The sequence below is a fragment of the Eutrigla gurnardus genome, assembly GCF_963514095.1.
Source record: "Eutrigla gurnardus genome assembly, chromosome: 7".
Taxonomy (NCBI): Eukaryota; Metazoa; Chordata; class Actinopteri; order Perciformes; family Triglidae; genus Eutrigla; species Eutrigla gurnardus.
Window position 1 is genome coordinate 3,411,344 of NC_139921.1, and position 15,000 is coordinate 3,426,343.

General features: G+C 42.7%; 1 protein-coding gene across 2 annotated transcripts in view; it reads right to left on the bottom strand.

Annotated features, from left to right (window-relative positions):
* Positions 1-2,870: 2,870 nt before the first annotated feature.
* Positions 2,871-15,000, bottom strand: part of gabrg1 (gamma-aminobutyric acid type A receptor subunit gamma1) — a gene marked incomplete at its 3' end in the record, with an annotated part of 12,731 nt that continues 601 nt past the window's right edge. The window contains exons 2-9 of one of the 2 annotated variants that reach the window (XM_084012960.1): positions 10,503-10,667; positions 9,689-9,752; positions 6,411-6,631; positions 6,079-6,161; positions 4,971-5,108; positions 4,140-4,292; positions 3,471-3,673; positions 2,871-3,146 (exon numbers count right to left, since the gene is read on the bottom strand). In XM_084012960.1, the coding sequence (XP_083869086.1) occupies positions 2,871-3,146; positions 3,471-3,673; positions 4,140-4,292; positions 4,971-5,108; positions 6,079-6,161; positions 6,411-6,631; positions 9,689-9,752; positions 10,503-10,667 (1,303 nt within the window). Of the gene's footprint in view, positions 3,150-3,470; positions 3,674-4,139; positions 4,293-4,970; positions 5,109-6,078; positions 6,162-6,410; positions 6,632-9,688; positions 9,753-10,502; positions 10,668-15,000 lie in introns of both variants that reach the window. The other variant, XM_084012959.1, reaches the window with a different exon arrangement.

Sequence of the window (15,000 nt, forward strand, 5' to 3'; positions counted from 1 at the left end):
TGCATACATTAACATATTTTCTTGTTTCCAGACATAGAGTGAATCATTAGTGAAAATGAAAAATAGAAGTGGGTCTAGGCAGCTGCCTTGTGGGATACCACAGGATAGGACAAGGAAAAGAAAACTTTATATACAGTATATATATATATATATATATATATATATATATATATATATATATATGGTGAAGTTTTGTCTGGAAATTAGCTCCATAAAATGGCTAACAACAGAGACGTGTCCACTCAGCCGTTTTTCCTGTCGATTTTTGTGATTAAGTGTGAGTATATGTTTGTACCCTTCTGCTGTCTTATCTTGTTTCCTTAGAATATATTTGACTTTCTTTAGTGATTTCTCCATTTCCTCTACACCGATGTTGTTCCTTCTCCAATGATTCTTTATAAAGTTTTTTCATCTAGGATTGTTCTCGTCCTGTCAATTTTCATTTTCATTTCATTTTAGATTCTAGTGATCTAGATGATGTCAAATGTTATGAACCTCTGCCATTTCTGAAGATATCATGTACCATATGTCTGTACAGGAATATAAATCAGCTCTAAGCTTATCATATTGAATTGCTCTTTTATGATATTGACTGGATATAGACAATGTAGGGTCATTCTGAAAAGATGTTGCTCTGCTTTCGGTATGCCCTTCAATGTGTCTTTCCACACAGGGAGTCTTTTATATGCAAAGAACTGTATCAAAGGTAATTCATGACATTCTGTTCACAAAGGAATCTACATTTAAGAGTTTTAGGGTCCATCAAAGGGAAATACATCGCTTCTGTTATCGTATGTTACATCAGAGTATAAAATCTGAAAAACAACTATCATTGTTGATCACAGAGGTTATAGATGCTGGTCCAGTTTAACCTCAGTAATCATAATGCTCTGAAGTGTGAACAATTATGGAGTTGTTTCAATATTTAAATGTTTGCTCCCTGCTGGTGTTAAGGTACATTTACACCAAAAGCAAAGTGAATTTTTCGCGTGGCCCAATAACATATCAATCAAATGCAAGTCAATTTAAAGAAGTTGGGCGGTTTTAAGTTTTTTAATTCACGTGAGAAGTTCTGATGTGAAAGCAGTCAAAGTATGTCGTCACCCAGAACTCTACAATAGAAGCTCACATTAGTACAGCGGCCACTGTGTGTATAACCACAGAATGTGGTTGCTGCCATATGCCATATTTATGACTAGATTACATCATTTTAAAGTGTTTATGGAGCAGCTGCTACAGTGTTACTAAGCCTAGCTCTGATTGATCTGAACGACATTCGCAATACAAACATTTCAAGATGATTTTCTTGTCCTCTTGCAGACAGACCTAACAAAGCATGCTTTCAGAATTTTTAGTGATCACCATCATTATGGAGTTATTTTAGCATCCTTTTCCTCTGCTTATTGATATTAAATCACAGCTAAATTGTTTATTCTGGGTTCCTCCAGCTGTGGTAAATCAGCCAACATGTTTCTTGCTAGATCCGGTGAATCCAGCTTGGTGAAATTCACTCAGCATCTCCGGATGATGTCCTGAACCCAGACAGGATGGGGTTTGGTTTCCTGGTGTATCTGGGACTTCAACATGTACAAAGCAGCAATAGTGGTTATTTCAGCCGTGGTCTAGGAAACCTGGTTGGGGTCTCTTGACTGGGTGACCCGAATCAGCACAAATGATCCAAATGATCAAATGATAAACTAGTGCGAGCTAGTGCGAAATTCACTTTGCTTGTGGTGTAAATGTACCTTTATAGTGCAGAATAGTCAACAAAAACATGAAAGAGCTACTGGCCTCTCTAAGGACATCAAGGACTATACCTTTAAGAGGAACAGCCCTCCAACAAAGTGCAACGCACCTCCTCTTTAATAATATCAATAGCACGGTGGCAAAGAGTAAACAAAATCTTGGTTATTTTTCAGGTTTGATGGCATTATCTCCTCTGTGTAGACTGGAGTTTGACTTTTGCAAACATTTCTGGGATCAGAGTTTCTAGTTTGATAGCATGTTAAAAAAATGATGAGGTTTAAAATTCCAACATTTGAACATTCAGGGTGACAGTATCAACATTTGCCATTTAACTGGTAAAAGAGACAGAAAGCTGTTTAAAAGTGAGGCCTTCATGTACCAACACTGTTTCTATGGTATTTTGTCAACCTTGAGCCAAAATCAGCAGAACCAATTCACTAGTTGGTTTTACTGTCAAGGAAAGCTGTTATTTAGCTAGGTTGGCATGTTTGGGTCACATTCAATGTTAAAATCCTAATTTTAAATGAATGAAAAAGGTAGGGCTCTGAATTAGTGGTGCATTTACAAACACCAGGTCAAAAGGCATTTGCATGAGGTCCAATGGGATGTGCAGTGCACCTACTTTTTATCTAGAACCATGCAACCCTTCTGGGTTGGGAGTGAGTTAGCATTACAAGGGAAGGACTTCCAGTGTTTCAGGGTTAGGGGTTATAAAGAACGTTAGTCCCCCAGCAACTATATCCAGAAAAGAATTCATGGACATTCAGCATATTGCTTTTTAGATGCCTTGTCATGTCTGGATGAATATTTAATTAAGTGCTAGATGAAAAGCACTACGGATCACCATAATCAATGGGGATTATACAATGGGATCATGAATGTCCATGCTGTATGCATATTTAACCGGGCACAATGTGTTGAGCAGATTAAGGGACAGTGTGACTGATGTCATGCCTCATACTTAGTGCACAGAAAAAAAGTCAATGTCCATTCATAATTTGGCACTAGATTAGAATTTAGCTCAGCTTAGTTTATTTCGGATGCTACAAGAGCAGCTACTGTACGCTACTACAAAACTGCTTGCAGATGTTAAACTCCAGTCTTCCTTGTTTGAGGCACTGGTTCTATAGATACAGATAACCAATCCAATACACCAGATTGAAAAGGCCAAAAGCAGTGGGGAAGAATATCCGTGAGTAAGAATCAATCTTGGAAACCCGCACATGCATTCTGTTTTCGCGCCAGGCACCTGAGCGACAGTCATCGAAGCAGCAGAAGAAGCTGGTGCAGTCTTTTCCATCCAAACACTCGTAAGCGTAGTCCTCCTCGTGATAGGGCACTATGTTGTTCATCTGCAGCATGGACGTCCCAGGTCGGATGTTCACCATGCTGGAGGCTTTCTGCTGTGGAGGACATCAGAATGTTGCTGTTAAATTCAGTCGGTTATAAAGAACGATGAAGAAGAAGATGAGCGGAGTGGCCCAAAATATGGGTATGCACTATATGCGGCGCACACCACACACCCACTGAGGCCCTTGGACTCCTCAAGAGTCCACTCCTACCACAACCATATCAATAGGCCTGTGCAAAATACATCAAAACCTGAATTAACAAACCCCAACCATAACCCCAGAACCCTAAACCTAACCCTAACCCTAATTGCATGGAGCTATCTGGTCATACCCCTCTGACATTGGGTAGTTGCATCCCTGAACGTTGGGTACCTGTGTGTTAATGTTTGCTTTAGCCTTCTTGGTCTGCCTGTTGCTGGTGAAGTAGTGCAGAGTGCCATATTCCATGAGGGCAGCAAAGGTGAAGATGAAGCAGACGGAGACAAACAGGTCCATCGCAGTCACATAGGACACCTTGGGCAGGGACTTCCTGGAGATCGTGCTTAGAGTCGTCATGGTGAGCACGGTGGTGATGCCTAAACAGATTGCCACAGACAAATATATTTTTATTTTTCAACTGAATGCTTATGTTTGGGAGAATATGTATGTTACCGTGAAATTTCAAAGCAATGAAAACGATTTCAAGTTGGACACAAGTTTCCAATCCCTGCTGCCAAAATGGTATCGGCCAACAGGCAGCCCGAACCACGCATGCCCTGACACAAAGACTTGACCTGACGTCGGGGAAGCTGAGTAGGCATTGTCTTGGTCGTGACATATATATGGCGAGAGTCTGGACCGATAATTCCAGACTCGGTCCAGATATATAATAAGACCTCCCTCCACTCCCTCGATACCACTGCTCCCCATATGCTTCTAATACTAAAGTTCACAGTGGGGGGTGTGGTTTACAATAAAAATGGATTAACGTTTAAAAAAATTATTTCTAGTAGAGTGATTTACATTTGCATTCTTAGTAATAAAAATCATAAGATATCAAACCTAAAGACGTGCGGGCTGGAACAGCATCCTTGTTGATCCAGAAGGAGACCCAGGACAGGACCACAATCATACTGCAGGGAATGTAGGTCTGGATGGTGAAGTAGCCCATCCTCCGACTCAGGTCGAAAAAAATTGTCATGATTACATATTCCCCTGAAAATATAACAATAAGGTAGAAATAGAGATCAAACATGAAGTGAAATGTTCAGGAGAAAAATATGAATTCTTATTTAACACATTGCAGGTTACCAATCTTTTCTGATTTGGGTAGAAAGCAGGGAGTTTTTTTTTTTTTGGACATTATATCAATATTATGTCTACTTAAAAGCAGAGTAGGTCATTTGGAAAACCACAGACTTTGAACGCATTGTTGAACCAAAAAAGCCCCGCCCCCTTAGTTCAGACCTCTGTTCAAAGCCCCGCCCCCAGAACGGCAAACGAGTGCTGGAGATCGGCAGAGTGCAATCAGGAAGTAAGCATTGACAGACAGGCAGGCCGTCCAATTATTTTCTCCAGCCCGACTTTTTTGATTGGACAAGGTTTTTAAAGTCCTGCCACGGCCACAGATGACATTTTTTTTCATTGCTACGAGGATTTCAAGTAATATAACAGATTTCTGAATAGAACCACCTACTCAACCTTTAAATATGGACTGGTACAGTGAATGTCCTGACAGATAAGACACATGGTTCACACCATGGTAACACAAGAACAATGTAATCTACGTGATAATGTTGAAAATGAATTTCTTTTAAATGTTAAAGTGTAAATTGTTGTAATATCAGTGTCCATGTAAAAGTGACGGGTCTCCATGTAATAATCATTCCCTACCTGACTGGGTATGAGCCACATCGGTGGTGTTCCTCAAACCTACAAAGGCAAACTGGTAAAGTCTCCAGTAGCGCTGGTCTGCCACCTCCACCGCTCGTCTCTGCCACCTGTACATGATCTCATTTCTGGGATAACCGTCTGCAGAAGCCCGTACAGACACATGACACGTGAGTTAGAAACCTTACTGATGCATATAAGGAACAAAAACACAACTGTACATGACTGCAACGTGGCAAGCAAAGGGGAGCATTCATGATGGACGTGACCAGCTCAGTCTCAGGAAATGTCTTCAAATGAGCAAGATGTCTTCAAATGCATAGAGCAGGCTGTGCACTTGTTAAAGGCATGGGTCATTGGAAAAACCACAGAGACTTTGAACGCATCGCTGAACCGAAAAAGCCCCGGCCCCTTCAGACGTCTGTTCAAAGCCCCTCCCCCAGAACGCCAGTGTTATCAGGAAGTAAGCATTGACAGACAGACAGGCCATCCAATTATTTTATAAATAATAAATTAAAACTGCTGTGGTTGAGTAGAAGATAGGGCCGTATATTATCAGACCTCCCTCTCTGCTAAAGATGTGTTGGTATGCTAATGTCACATTACTGCTGACACTGCTACTGAGAGAACATTGTTTGCACAACTGCAAGATGATGCCTGCTTATAAGCTAAATGTGTGTTATTTTAGGCATTTGAACTAATGCAGGTGTTTTTCAGGGGAGCTCTCTTCAGTCATTGAGTGGTCTTGATTTATGCTCATTTGATGACACTAATGTGACTGTACTGGTCCTGTCATTTGTTCTCAAGTCCATGGAATAGTCTTTGCATTTTTCATGAGCAGACATGAGAGGCTAAAGCACAATGCAAGAGACGAATGATGGACAACACGACAGCATGAATGAGACTGATAATTAATTGAGTCTGTCAGAGAGAATGGGGTTGACTGGGTGACCTCCTCCCTCCACTGGTGGAGCAGATGATAGACTGGTACAGGCTCAAGCAGATGGGCCTCTCAGCTTCGCCACAATGCTAGCCCACACAGAAGCTCCTCTGCAGGTTAAGTGAGTTGAAATAAAAAAAAAAAGGAGGGGGAAAACATTTGTGCACCTACAGCTTGAAAACTCCAGTGGACACGAGTGCTCATCCATTGGAAAGTTATGCAGCTTAAGGTAACACTCCGCATTAATAGTCAACCTGACAAAAACAGAGTGGTGACAGAGAAAAAGCAAGTCTCAGCATTGTTTCCTTCCCTTCCGAGTGTACCTGAACATAGTAACAGCTACTTCATGTTTAATTACACCACACACATAAAGACATCAAGACCTAAAAGAGAACTGTATGACAAAAATACAGATGCACACACTAAAGCTGCACAAACACCATAGGTTTTCCTCGTGTTGCTAGTTGAAGAGTAAACGTGGCTGCCAAAGAGGTTAGTGGTACCTGAGTGTGTACATGACCCGCCCATTGCTCCACAGCCTCAGGAGGCGGTTGGGAGTCGTGATCCAGTGAGCGTCCGATTTCCGGGAGTTCCTGAAGAACGTGTCGGGGATCCAGATTTTTCCTACCATGTTACTGTTGAGCATGAGCAGCTTCATGGAGCTGTTGAACTTCAGTCGGCTATCGTACCATGTCTGGGCAAAGAAGATGTCAATGGTGTATTCCTGCAGCAGAGTTAGAAGATAGAGGATAGATAATCAATCATTGGATGGACGAATGTCACCATTTTTACTTCACGATGGATTGTTCTTACTGTTTCTGGAGCATCATCATCAGGGTGACATTATTAGTGTCAGTAGAACTCTTACGATCTCCTGAACTTGACTCTGGCGCCACCAACAGGTTGACTTTTCTTTTTGAGAGTGAAACGTCTCTTGTTGTTTGGATTCAACACATACCATTGTTGGGGTTGTAGCAGGAGCAGATTTAGTTATCAACAGCTAATTATTATTGTCAATATGATTATCGATATTAATAATGATATTTTATATATTATTATGATATAATCATGAATAAACGGGGCACCACCCTGGGATCAGGGAAAAGATAACCTAAAACTGTATTCAGTCTCAATATAAAGATTTTATACTCACATGCCAATCATCGTGATCATTGGCATAGAAGTATAAGAACAATCTAACAATTAAAAAGGCGTGAAGTTCGAGCACTAGCCTTCACAACCTGCTGTTATCCAGTGACATATACACAACAAGCACAAGAGACCGCTAGTTATAATATAATAAGATTTATTAAAATCAGTAATAATGATCACAATCAATAACACTGCAATTAACAAAGCCTTATTACCTAATTACCTAACACACAAAGCTAAGCTTAAACAAAGGAAGAGACACACGTGGAGTGTGTGTGTGCGTGTGTGTGCGTGTGTGTGTGTGTGTGTGTGTGTGTGTGTGTGTGTGTGTGTGTGTGTGTGGAGAGAGAGAGAGAGAGAGAGAGAGAGAGAGAGATGGCCGGGCGCGACCACAAGGTGGAGCTATTCCTCACAGCGTTCAGGGGCGAAGCCGAGAGAGAGAGAGAGAGAGAGAGAGAGAGAGAGAGAGAGAGAGAGAGAGAGAGAGAGAGATGGCCGGGTACAGCCACCAGATGGAGCTATGTCCTTAGCGTCCGGAGACGGAAACAGCTGGCAGAGGATACGTTTGGGGGCGGTGTATGTGTGTGCACATGTGTGTTAGCCAGAACAAAGAGAGAGAGAATGTGCGCGTAATACACAAAGGATCAGTAAGCTATTACCATCACACGGGAGCCTGTGAATGAACTGGTGTTTGTTCGGCGGGACCCCGGTCTTTTAACTGATGGTAGATCACTTACTGAGCTCGTGAATGTGTCCGAGGTTGGACACACACTGTTACCAAAATGAAACCCAGCGGCGTGGGTACACAATCAGCATTTGAATACAACAACACGTGAAGCAACGGACTTGGCGGTCCGTGATCAAAACTTAAAACACGTTAACAAGAATTACAAGCATATCCTACACTATCAAACTTATGTCTCTGCCCAGACTGATAGCCTCTTACTTTGTCGAAGTGCGTAAGTCCGTCTTGTGCGGCGGCGGTGCTTCTTGACTCAGCGGCGGCAGCGGGCTGTGGTTCGCGCGTCCCTGGCGGCAGCGAGGGACGCAACGAGTCGGTTGAGTCCAGACGGGAGCGGGGCGTAGCAGTTATCCTTCCCGTTGATCAACTCGAATGAACAAAACAGTTCGTGTTCCTTCCTTCCGCGGGCAACAATAGAATCGCACGGCTTTGGCGATTTAGTCAGCTGACTTCAGACAGGAGCGGGGCGCAGAGGTTATCCTTCCTGCTGGTCGCTGAAATAAAGGAACCGTTCATTCCAAACAAAGAATCGCGCGGTTGCGGCAATCTCCTCAGGATCCAAAAAAATGAGTAAAAGAAAAGGGGCGAGTCATGAAAAACGGGGGAAAACAGTCTGTTGCTCGTCCAGCGAGTTTGGGGAAAAGACTGTGGTCTAAGACAACAGGAACGCTGCAGACGTTAAAAGTTCCCCTCCTATTGCAGCGGTGTGCTGCGGTGGAGGAGCTCACCTCCTGTTGCAACGTCGTGTTACGATGGAAGAGAAAGTTCTTAAGGCGGCGTCTGGTTTTATACCTCACAGCTGCTCCCGGGGACCCCCTGGGATACCTGTGGTTGTCAGCCAATAGGGCACCAGTTGTGTGACGTTGCACTTCGCACCTCGGTGAGAAGTGAAACCAAAATGGCGGTTGTAGTTTTTTATCCCCTTTGTCCCTTTGTTCTGACCGCATGTGAAGGCTCCTGGGCCTGCGTAGGCCGCTTTGTGTAGTCCTGATGGTGAGGTCCCTACACCATCTCAAATCGAGGTCTACTCATTAGTTTTGTCTTGCTTTGGCTTTGGAAAAAACCCATTTGTGGACCTTGAGTTAAGATGTTGTCTGGTGTTAAATACAGTTTCGTAATCTTGGGTTTTCTTCGGTTCATTTCCTGTTGTATTTTGAAATTCCTGGCATCCCGTGTGTTTGTTTGACTTCCTGTATCGCCGGTGCTGTTTGTCAGCCTTGCTCTGTTCCTTTTGTTTCCTCCAATCAGTTTCCAGCCTGCCCTCATGTCTGTCCAGCTGTGTCTTATCGTCACATTAGCTTCTGGTGTATTTAGTCCAAGTCTGTCTTTGTCTCAGTGCCAGGTGGTCTACATTTTGTATGCATCTCTCATGTTGTTCCCCGTCCTGCCCATCTTCCTCACATCTTACCTGTTTGGTTCTTCATCCTTTGTGCCGCTGCCTGCTCCCTCTCCCAAACCTGTTGGTTTTTGTTCTTTGCTCCTAACTTTTGTTATTGAAGCTTGCCTTTTGTTTAATTTCCATTGCCTGCCTCCTTTTTGCAATTCTTCTGAACTGACTACTTGACAAACAACCTAACTGTGTTCTGGGTTATTTAATGGCGCCTGTCCAAACACCAGCATGACGTCGGCCCTTCTGCACCAGCAGAACCAACCAGTCACCTCCATGCCTCATCCTGCACCACCCATTCTGACTTCCACACCTCACTGTATGTTTAGTTTCATTAACCATAGTTTGTTAAGTTTGTGTGCATCCCCTCTGCTTTTTTTGCGGCCAACAAGCCGAGCGTAACGAGTGCCATTAACGTTTAATACAGACATGCAGGAATTCTCCATCCATTCTCTATCATATCAATGGAGAAAAAGGAGAAAGAGAAGGAGTGGTCTCACCATGTTGATGGGATCCACTGGTCCAATGCTGTTGACGTACACGGCTGTCTCAATCACTGTCGGCCTCACTGCAACGGAACAGGAAACACAACAGCATCACCTTTTCTGCATGTTTGTCATATTCTACATGTTGTCTCTTTGTAAGAAGGTGAATGATCAAGTGGGATGGTGTATTTATTTATGTAGCGCCTCTCGTACACAATTGCAATACAAGGTGCTTAACAATACCATGAAAATACTACAATACCAGGAAAATAAATTAAATAAAAACTAAAATACAAAAAAAAAAAAGGATGAATTTGGTATTGTCTCTACCAACCATTGATTGGAGGCTATAGATTTCTGGTACTTTTATAATATGATTTAATGATGGTATTAATAACATTTAATTGAATCAGCGTAGCTATAAAACTTCATTGTATGCTTTCTGATGACATCACCAAGTAGACCACCTTAGACTCGCTCCAGAGAGACCGACCTAGGTATCAAGTCTGTACAGTAGCAGTTCAACGGTATCAAAGGCTGCTCTGACATCCAGGCGATGGATGAATGAACAATTATTTGTCGATTCTTATGTCGTTATTAATGTTGACTTGACTGGAAAGTCTGAAATATATGATTGTTTTTTTTTTATGCAGTTCAAAAACAACATTTTGTAAATATGCACAAGTTTGAGATGCGTTAGTCGTTTCTAATCAAATCTGTAACCACCAGAGTAAAGGAGGGCTCGGTATGTTGACATGTCTTGGTGCTTGCAGGGACATTATGCTGCTGTTTTGTGGCGGCGAGTTAAAGCGAAGGAAAAGAAGCCCACTTGCCTCCGATGTCAGGACGCAATTTGTTGTCATAACCCTGCAGCAGTTTATTGAGTATCAGAGTCACGTCGCTCTCGTAGACCCTCGGTGACAAGACCCAAGTCTTATTTATGGGCACATCCTCGTAGTCCTCGTCTTCCTGTTTACTGGGTCCGAACGCTGAACTGTGGACACAAACAAAAAGAACTGGAATATCATCTGTGGCGTTATCACACGTAACCTCAGTAACAGAGCTGCACCATCAGACAAAAAACGTAACTTTTTATAAATAAAGATCCAAAAACCAACAGAGTCGGTGTGGAGGAATTATTGATCTAATAATAATCATATTATTAAATTCATATAATTATATTGACTGCCGTGATGTGGCCACAGAAAAGCACCTATCAAACATGTCAAAATGAATACAGAAAGTGTGATACAGAAAACCAAATATTACACAGCTTGAAATCATAGATATATTTTTTTAATGTCCGAAAATGAGTGGGAAGAAGTATGCACTTATTTAATCCCACCCCTTCATAATTCATATCCACTGTCATACCTATATTTTGTTTTTTTTGGTTTAAATACATATTATAGTTATTATAGATATTATAGTTTCTTGCATATTCATTCAATTCGACCAAAAATCTGTGTGAGACGATGGCAATGTGATTGCTAAGCCTGCGAGTTCATCCCGACTATACCTGAAGCAAATCCAGACCTGAATGTGGCTCTGCGGCGATGCAGAGTCCAAACCGGATCACAAGTGTTCTTTCATTTTGGGGGGGTTAGGGTTAACGGTTTCATTTCAGGTCAGTCTTTACTGCCACTTCCTGTCTCCCTCTGATCCCTGAACTTAAACATTGGCGTGAAACTAAAGTGTGGTGTTGTTCTATTGGGAGACGCAGTGACTTAAAGTAAAAGACCATCATGTCTGAGATCTGCTGGGTCTACTTTAAGTCAATGAAAACCTTCTTTCAGTAGAGAAGAACGGACTTGTGATGCACTGCAGAAGGATTTCTTGATTCTTGTTTCTGTGAAGTGAATGTAGTGAGGTGGCTCACACAGATGCTGCTATTAACAAGATGCTATTTATATTTGAGACTGTTCTAAAGCTGGTTCAAAATAAAAAAGGGACGCCAGATTGATCTGACTGCTTGTAGATAAAAGATTGAGGACACATGGAGATACACTGAGATTCACTGACAGGTGAATCATCAATAAATCCAACAGTGAAGCCATTGAAGAGTCACTCTGGGGTTTTCTTGGTGTATTAGTTACTACGTCGTGTGGTTTTATGTGAAACTGCTACGTGTTGACGAGGACTGGAAGAGATTGTGCTTCTCAATGTCATCTGACTAAATCAAGGATCAATCAATGAATACAGACCACCAATGCAATCATTTGATTTGGTTACAGTTTATTAATCACTTCTGTCTCAACTTTGTGACGTACCAAAAAAGAAACTCGTAGAAAACCACTTTATCTAGACCAGAGGACCCTGGGTAAACCCACTTTATCTAGACCAGAAGACCCTGGGTAAAACCACTTTATCTAGACCAGAAGACCCTGGGTAAAACCACTTTATCTAGACCAGAAGACCCTGGGTAAAAGCATGACCAGAGGACCCTGGGTAAACCCACTTTATCTAGACCAGAGGACCCTGGGTAAAACCACTTTAACTAGACCAGAGGACCCTGGGTAGACCCACTTTATGTAGACCAGAAGACCCTGGGTAAAACCACTTTATCTAGACCAGAGGACCCTGGGTAAACCCACTTTATCTAGACCAGAGGACCCTGGGTAAACCCACTTTATCTAGACCAGAAGACCCTGGGTAAAACCACTTTATCTAGACCAGAAGAGCCTGGGTAAAACCACGTTATCTAGACCAGAAGACCCTGGGTAAAAGCATGACCAGAAGACCCTGGGTAAACCCACTTTATCTAGACCAGAAGACCCTGGGTAAAAGCATGACCAGAGGACCCTGGGTAAACCCACTTTATCTAGACCAGAGGACCCTGGGTAAAACCACTTTAACTAGACCAGAGGACCCTGGGTAGACCCACTTTATCTAGACCAGAGGACCCTGGGTAAAACCACTTTAACTAGACCAGAGGACCCTGGGTAGACCCACTTTATCTAGACCAGAAGACCCTGGGTAAAACCACTTTATCTAGACCAGAGGACCCTGGGTAAACCCACTTTATCTAGACCAGAAGACCCTGGGTAAACCCACTTTATCTAGACCAGAAGACCCTGGGTAAAACCACTTTATCTAGACCAGAGGACCCTGGGTAAAACCACTTTATCTAGACCAGAGGACCCTGGGTAAAACCACTTTATCTAGACCAGAGCCCATGGTGAAACCACTTTATCTAGCCCAGAGGACCTTGGGTAAAACCACTTTATCTACAGCAGAGGACCCTGGGTACAACCACTTTATCTAGACCAGAGGACTCTGGGTACAACCACTTTATCTAGACCAGAGGACCCTGGGTGAATCGCAACAGAAATGCAGGTAGTTGTATGTCTATTACAGGCCTGTAATAGATTACAGACCTGTAATAGACCTGGCACACGGCCCAACTCGCTCCATGTCAAGGTGTTCTGTTAATGAACACGGACCTGAAACTGTAAAGAGACCCGAGGACTTGGCACTGAGCTCAGGCTGTTAAATGATCAGATGACCTCTAATTCCAAGGGCGTGACCTCAACTACGCCACAACAACCCAGTATAAAAGAGTGTCGACAGGCTGAAAAAATAAACTCCAGGTTCATCACAAAATCTAAAGAGAGTATTTGCTTCTATAAGCAGAAGTTGAAAAGGGCAATACAGTCTTTTCTCTGAGACGATCAATAAAACAGCCCCGTTGTTGACAATCTGACCGACCCCAACAAGTCATGCAATGACTTTGCAGCTTCTTTCACTGATACCATTCTGAGGATAAGACAACGTGGTGACGTCACCTGTACCTCCAGTTTCTTCAATGAATCTAGAACCTTTTTAACTCCTGGGTTATGCAGGTCTGACAGAAACTGTTCAACAACTTTAAACATGTTTTTCATTGCATTGCACCAGAAGTATCGCAGAGATCTAGAATAGACACTTCTCTTCAATCAGGGCATTTTCCGGACACCTTGAAAACTGCAGTAATCAAACCTCTTTTAGAAGAGTCTCATCTGGATGCCTCAGGAAGAAGTTACTACAGGCCCATATCATACCCAACATGTTTGCGTAAGAACATTGAAATGGTTTATCAGCAAAATCACACTTTAATGATCCAAAACAATCTCTTCAATGCTTTCCAGTCGGGATTCCGACCACAGCACTTTTTAAAAAGTATATACATCTTAGCAGTGATGCATCAAAAACTTCCGCTGTGGTTTAACAGGATCTCAGTGCTGCATTCAGTGACATCCTGCTGACTATTGTGCTGAATTGGTTCAAATCCTCAGGAATCGACCAGGACTAGTACTAACGAGGTGCAGACCTCAGCATTTAACTTCCAGAATGTGACTAAAGCATTTTAAAGAACTAAGCCAGTGAGCGTTGGCGATTCACCGCTGCTACATCCAGCTGTCCGAGCTAGCCATTAGCTAGCTGGAAGTGAACTCCCGCAAACACATCATCCACTTTTTAGAAAAGCAAACCGAGAAAAGAGAAAAAGACCAAAGTGAAGTGAAATGATTCAAATGCCTTGAAACAAGAAGTCAATGTGATAACATTGTAATATTAATGCACATCAACTGATATGATTATGCATGTAGCCTGGGAATTCATCTTTTAAGCTTTTACGGGTCCAACTATTTTCTCCGACCCAACTTTTTTGATTGGACGGGGTTTTACAGCCCTGCCACAGCCACAGATGACACTTTGTTTTTACAAAAATGTATGTCAGGACATTTGATGTATTCATTGCTATTGGTGTGTTACGAGGATTTCAAGTAATATAACAGAAAGTGCTTCTGAATTGAATCACATACTCAACCTTTAATGCATAGCAACAGCTGTCTGTATGAATTTAGACGTGTATCTTTCATGGTATATGTTTAATATTTATGCATGTCAACAGTTATGTGTATGGTCCACTAATGCACCCTTCAACCTGCATAAAGAGTAATGTGCATGCCTGTAGCTGAATGTTTTTGATCATATTACTGGTATATGAATGCACATCAACATGTTCATGGCTTCCTCCGGGTCGCACCAGTTAAAAGTCCGAGCAGCAGGACTTCTGAGCGGGACACATTCACACCTCTGAACCGGCTGGAGGTTCGTCTGGGCTCGGAGAGCATCCAACCATCCATCATCCATCATCCATCATCCATCATGCTTCTGCTTAACGACAGAGCCGCTGATATCACAGCTGTAATGAAGCCACAGATGCACGAACACACGATGTTCTGCAGACGCGGTTGTCACGGCGGGTTCTTGTTCCCGACGAGGCGGGGAGCAGCTGCGTCGATGCGGCCCGTCCACACACCGAGCCGCTCCTCCGTCATCACACC